This window comes from Eufriesea mexicana, unplaced genomic scaffold, assembly GCF_001483705.2.
Source record: "Eufriesea mexicana isolate 0111107269 unplaced genomic scaffold, ASM148370v2 scaffold1809, whole genome shotgun sequence".
NCBI classification, from domain to species: Eukaryota; Metazoa; Arthropoda; class Insecta; order Hymenoptera; family Apidae; genus Eufriesea; species Eufriesea mexicana.
In genome coordinates, this window is record NW_016909914.1 from 262263 (window position 1) to 269026 (window position 6764).

The following is a 6764-nucleotide window of genomic DNA, read 5'->3' on the forward strand; positions in this document are numbered from 1 at the left end:
TTAAAAGAGTCGTCTCTTCTGTTATTCGAAATAAAAATCATAACTTTTAAAATATCCTGCAAATATAACTTAAAACAATCTTTTTGGTTTATTTTTTAATATGTATTTTTATGTCTTATTTTATTTCAATAGTTTCTTTCAAAACAAAGAAATTGTAAACAAAAATTAACGAGTGTAACGAGTATACTCGTCATGCGTAAAAAGTAGTGACCATTGGCTATTTAAATTGTAATTTTTGTGAAAAATAAAATATGTTCTCAAATTTCAAGATGTTTAGAATAATTTGAGATGAACTCATGCGTCCTCGTATGCACCGGCTGAAATAGCTTATCAGTTTGCATAACGAATTTATTTATGTGTGATGATAACGTTTTTTAGATGTTAGCGTAAAAGGGGCAAAAGCAGAAGTCGGAAAGTTGATTTATGATAGGATTCCTTTAGGGATGGTCCGCCACGGGACAAATGCGTGACGCTGACCAAGCTTCTGAGCCCATTAACGATTGCTGACCCGAAGTTACCTAGCTATTTTTTGACGGTCACTAAAATTCATAGATATCCATAAAGGCTAACCAATAAGAGAATAGATGTTAATCAAATAAGTAAATATTAGTAATAAAATTGTCAATTTTATAAAATAAACTCATCTTTTTGATTCAATATTTTAATAGCGACACTTATTCTGTGATTGACAAATATACTCGTCATCGCTCGATTTTTGCGACACATATAAGTGCGCGCTTTCAAAAGGGACGCCACAGCTAACTGGTTAAACTTTATTTTAATGTACATAGTATATATCAAAACACATAAAACAAATTATTAACCCATCACTAAAAAAAGATGGTTCACATAATTTCGTATAAATAGAAAAATGGTCTGTAGAATAATAAAAATAACTAAAAATAATAAATGATTAAAACTAAAGTAACTACTAAAATAGATCAATATTATTTTATGTCAAAATGTGAAATCATTAAAAAAAATATAAAATATTTGTAAATTTTACATATAAAAAATTTTGTACTTTGTTTTGTTTGTTGTACATTTTACAAAATATATACAATAACTATATACATATTTTCAACAACATTATAATACAATTAAGAAATTTTACGCTTTATTCTATTACAAATGTTGTATTAAAATACGTATATAATACTACAAATATTTATTAGAATAAAGAATAATTTAGAATTTATTATGTAAAATATATCCTAACTAAAATAAAATATATCAAATATTGAAATAGAATGGCAATTAAAATTTAATTTTGTTATTCAATACAATGAATTAAAATATCGCAATAAGTTGCAGTGTTGAATAAAATTCAAATTAAATTTAAAATATGACTTATCTGATCATAACAAATCATTGCTGACCGTTTATAAGTCTTATTTAATTAAAGGTAATAAATTAAAAACAATTGTATAATTTTCGGGGGTTGTTTTATATTTGCATAGTTTTTGGAACATAGAAAATCAACAACTGATCTTTTATCCATATTACTGACATGTAAATACAATAATCAACGTGCGTAAAATTATTGTTCACGCATTGTAATCAGTAAAAAATAATTAATAGAATAAATCATTTGTCTAGTTTTACAGAGGAACGAAATAAATAAATCTAAAGTGACTTTTACAATGATATAAGAAAGAACTAAATCCTAGATAAATTATACTGAGGAACGAAAGATCGCAGCTGTGTAATTCTATGTTCTTCAGGTTGTTGTTATCCTCTGCATAGGAATAAATTATAGAGAGTGTAGTGTGGCAGGAGAGTAACAATTTAGTCGACTTCTTCGATAGTAGGGCCAGATGCACCACCACCACAAGGAGGAGCACTAGCACCAGCAGCTCCTGGAAAACCACCAGGCATTCCATCAGGCATTCCACCACGCAATCCTCCAGGCATATCCCCACCAGATCCCTGATATAATTTCATGATGATGGGGTTGCATATATCCTCCAATTCTTTCTGTTTATGTTCATATTCTTCTTTATCAGCCAGCTGATTGGTGTCAAGCCATTTAACGATATCATTGCATTTGTCCAATACAATTTGTTTGTCACTGGCACTGATTTTCTCCTTGAGTTTCTCATCTTCCACTGTGCTCTTCATGTTGAAGCAATAAGACTCAAGACCATTCTTTGCAGAGATGGTTTCCTTCTGTTTCTCATCTTCATTACGATATTCTTCAGCTTCATTAACCATTCTTTCAATATCTTCTTTGCTGAGACGACCTTTGTCATTTGTAATGGTGATTTTGTTCTCTTTGCCAGTAGATTTATCCACTGCAGAGACATTCAAGATACCATTGGCATCAATGTCAAAGGTGACTTCAATTTGAGGAACTCCTCGAGGGGCTGGCGGAATACCACTGAGTTCAAATTTACCTAACAAGTTGTTATCCTTTGTCAGTGCACGTTCTCCTTCATAAACTTGAATCAGTACTCCTGGTTGGTTATCAGCATAGGTAGTGAAGGTTTGAGTTTGCTTTGTTGGAATTGTAGTATTCCTCTTAATAAGAGCAGTCATAATACCACCAGCAGTTTCAATACCAAGAGATAGAGGTGTTACATCAAGAAGCAGTAGATCTTGTACTTCTTCAGACTTGTCACCATGAAGAATAGCTGCTTGCACAGCCGCTCCATAAGCCACAGCTTCGTCAGGATTGATAGACTTATTCAGTTCTTTTCCATTAAAGAAATCTTGTAATAATTTCTGGATTTTAGGAATACGTGTGGATCCACCAACTAGGACGATATCATGAATCTGAGCTTTATCCATTTTAGCATCGCGTATTGATTTTTCTACTGGCTCGAGTGTTCCTCTGAAAAGATCAGCACAAAGCTCTTCAAATCGAGCTCTGGTGATTGAAGTATAGAAATCAATTCCCTCATAGAGTGAATCAATTTCAATGCTAGCTTGGGTAGACGAAGACAAGGTACGTTTTGCACGTTCGCAAGCTGTTCTTAAACGACGAAGGGCACGCTTATTTATAGTCAAATCTTTCTTGTATTTGCGTTTGAATTCCTGGACAAAGTGATTGACCATACGGTTATCGAAGTCTTCGCCACCAAGATGAGTATCTCCTGCTGTTGATTTGACTTCGAAAATGCCATCTTCAATGGTCAAAATTGAAACATCAAAGGTGCCACCACCGAGGTCAAAGATTAGGACGTTGCGCTCGCCGGTAGCTTTTTTATCCAAACCATAAGCAATGGCAGCAGCGGTGGGCTCGTTGATAATACGTAAAACGTTCAAACCCGAGATGGTACCAGCGTCCTTGGTTGCCTGACGCTGCGAGTCGTTGAAGTAAGCAGGAACAGTGATCACGGCATTCGTGACGGTCTTTCCGAGGTATGCCTCAGCAGTTTCCTTCATTTTTACCAGAACCATTGAACTCACTTCTTCAGGGAAGAAAGTCTTCGTCTCTCCTTTGTAATATACTTGAATTTTTGGCTTGCAGCCATCATTTACAACTGTGAATGGCCAATGTTTCATATCAGCTTGAACAGTGGGATCTTCGAAACGACGTCCAATAAGGCGCTTGGCATCTGAAAACGAAAATATACAATTCGATAAAATTTGAAAATAAATACTTTATTAATTATGTTTTTAACTTAAAATTGAAATATTCAATGTATTTTTTACTCATTCTTGAATATAAAATTTAATTTATACCTGTATTTATTAGAAATTAAGTAAAGAGATATTAATTTCAATTTTATTTGATATTTTCATCTTTTTGAAATTCTGGAAATACTTTCAACGATAAAATCTTTATATGCTACAAATATTTAAAAATGTGTTATAATAATGAAACTGACACCAAAATTTTATATTTTTAATATTTAGTTAAACAGAGAAAATATTTCTTTTATACGATAACGCGAAAAAGTAATGAAATGGCGTCCTCTAGCCGTTATAAGCCTAACTTATACATCTGCGCATGCGTATTACCGTACATCTAGTAGATGCATTGATCTCATCGCCTACCATGTTCAAAAATTCTCCACGCCCATTTATAAAATCCCCAGTAATATTATTTTAAGTTAATCATTATTTAAAGCCATTATTTATCATTTTATAACAGTTTGTATTATTCTATTACAGCAATAGTTCAACTTACGACATAAAATTTTACTGAAGATTTATAAAATTTCAGTTAATAGATATCGTTGAAAAATAATGTTAAATAATTCAAGAATTATCAACCAAGCATAATTTTAAATAATATTTCAATTTAAGAATAATTAGTACTTATTGTTGCAATTTTCGTAAAATTATTAAATTAAAACGACCGATCAATCTTATCTGATTTAGAGATTATTGATAATTTACAATAATATTTAATTATTACACTGTACAGTATATTAATAGTTAATTCAAGATTTTAGAATGAATTTCATCGACAATTTTATTTTAATACTTTTATACGCGATCGAATATATCTATTTTAAACCAGTATCTAGAAAAATATAAAAGATAAAAAATATTATAAAAACGCGAATATTAAGAACAATTTAAATTTCACTAATAGAGCTCAGAGTAATTCGCAAAATAAAATTTATAAATTATCAAAAGCAAAAGATGTATAATTTTACTTACAAGAAATAAAATAATTGCTCATCATAAGATATTTTGTAAGTAAGTATATTCACCGAAGATGGTATTATTTGGGTTCATGGCAACTTGGTTTTTGGCAGCATCACCGATTAACCGTTCGGTTTCCGTGAATGCAACGTAGCTAGGTGTTGTACGATTTCCTTGATCATTAGCGATGATTTCCACTTTCCCATGTTGGAATACACCGACGCAAGAATAAGTAGTGCCAAGATCAATACCAACTGCAGGTGCTTTGGCCATCTTTGCTTTTCTCTATAAAAATGCAAATAAAAATTGAAATTATTGAAAAAAATATCCAAATTATTTTGGGCATAAATAATGAATGATGAACATGTCGAATATTGCAAAACCAAATGGAAACAATGGATACACACCTTTCTTTATTCGCGTGTAAAAGTTCGTCTCGTAGGACAGTAAAGAAGTTCTTCACTTGACGATTCGCAACGTGAGTGAAGAGCCCGCATTCGCGGCTCCGTATATATTACTTTTGCAGAGGACGCTTCTGGAATGTTCTTCTTAGTCAAGTACCTTCTACCAACCAATCAGAAGCTAGTTTCCGTTGAACTCGGATGATTACTGGATGCGCGCCACAAACTACGTGTATCAATGATAGAATTTTATATGGTTAATGATCGATCCGAAAGTATTTTATATGTAGAAAACATTAAAGAAACCTAATCTTTACATTTTTATAAAAATTATATTAAATTTTTAAAGCTATTTCTTAAATGTTCAACAAGTAATTGAAATAATTTTTTAAAATAATTTCCGGTTGGAACGACAGATGATACGGAAGTAACGTACAAGTTAGAAAAAAATCTAGTAACTAGTTCCAGAAGGCGTGCAGCAATACACATACACATGAAATTTACATGCAAATATGAATAGGTATAGTTGTGTTCAAGGCCTTTTAACTTCTTTGACATCTATAACCTTTATAATTTACTTGTTCATATTTTTTGACTGTGTAATACTTATTGTAGAAAAAATTGTTATTTTAGTATATGCAAAATTACTAAGAGTAGCATATTTTCTTCTTTTAATAATATATATAATAACAAAAACGTATGGAATAATGACACTTGATGTAAAAGCAATATTAATGAATTAGTTGAATCATGATGATATATCATTATAGGCATGGTAATGAAATTGTCACTGAAATAGTAAGAATTTATTTGAACCACAGGAAATACGAAATACATAAGTTCAAATATCTTGAAATGCATTAAATAAATAAATTAAATTATATTTGATTTCATTGTTAAATAATAATTAATCTAATACAGAATGCACAAATAGATAGAATTTATTCATGTACAAAATTTTTTATTTTTTTCATTATTATACATGTATATCTGTTTGCTACTAAATCAAAATGCTAGAAATATCATAAAAGCCAAAATGAGAAATCAAACTACAAAATTTCAATCAGAAAAAAATTTTTCGATTTCCATTTATATATGTATTTTGGAAATTGTGTTCTAAGTATGTATAACGTACATATATATACACATGTGCATCTCACGCCGTGTGACGCATGAAACGTGTATGTATACAAACGCCACGTTCTTCAAATAACCGTGAAAATATCGTGAGGTTAATTACAGTTAGAACTCGTGCATAAAGAACAAAAAAAAACATAATAGGTACTAAAAAATTTATTTACACTGACGTATTGAATATTTTTGTACAAAAGTTATTCATATTTTGACAAAACATTTAATTTTGTTAAAAAGATTGTTAATATATTAAATTTATTTTTCATGATAATAGGAAGATTAAATTATATTCGTATTATTCATAATATACAATCTTTTATAGTAAATATTTTTTTCTAGTAATCCATAAAAATCATTTAGTCAAGAATAATAATGAAGCAAAGAAATATTTTATAGTAATACATACATATTTCTCATATAAACGTTTGGATTTTATATAATAGATTTTATTTAATTTGATAATAATATGAAAATATATTATAATATATATAAAATTATACAATATCGATGTAAAATTTACTTGTCGGTATCAATTATGTATGTTAAAACGTATTTTTACCTTTAACTGCAGTATTTATTCAATAGAAATGGTAATTTTCTTTCTTTTATGTGTTCAGATATCGTGTAAAT

At 29.9% G+C, this 6764-nt stretch overlaps 1 protein-coding gene across 2 annotated transcripts; it reads right to left on the minus strand.

Annotated features, from left to right (window-relative positions):
* Nucleotides 1-1428: 1428 nt before the first annotated feature.
* On the minus strand, nt 1429-5097 carry Hsc70-4 (heat shock protein cognate 4). 2 transcript variants are annotated; one of them, XM_017902224.1, is made up of 3 exons: nt 5007-5097; nt 4668-4884; nt 1429-3560 (listed from the first exon to the last, which is right to left on the minus strand). In XM_017902224.1, the coding sequence occupies exons 2-3, from the start codon at nt 4870-4872 to the stop codon at nt 1789-1791; spliced, it is 1977 nt and encodes a 658-aa protein (XP_017757713.1). In that variant the 5' UTR covers nt 4873-4884; nt 5007-5097; the 3' UTR covers nt 1429-1788. The 2 variants fall into 2 exon arrangements, with proteins under 2 accessions (XP_017757713.1, XP_017757715.1); XM_017902226.1 differs by lacking the exon at nt 5007-5097 and having other exon boundaries at nt 4615-4714.
* Between the last annotated feature and the right edge of the window lie 1667 nt (nt 5098-6764).

Coding starts and splice junctions, on each gene's coding strand:
- Hsc70-4 (XM_017902224.1), bottom strand. CDS start 4,872: ATGGCCAAAGCACCTGCAGTTGGTATTGATCTTGGCACTACTTATTCT. Junction 3,561..4,667: donor CCCAAATAATACCATCTTCG/GTGAATATACTT, acceptor TTTCGTTTTCAG/ATGCCAAGCGCCTTATTGGA.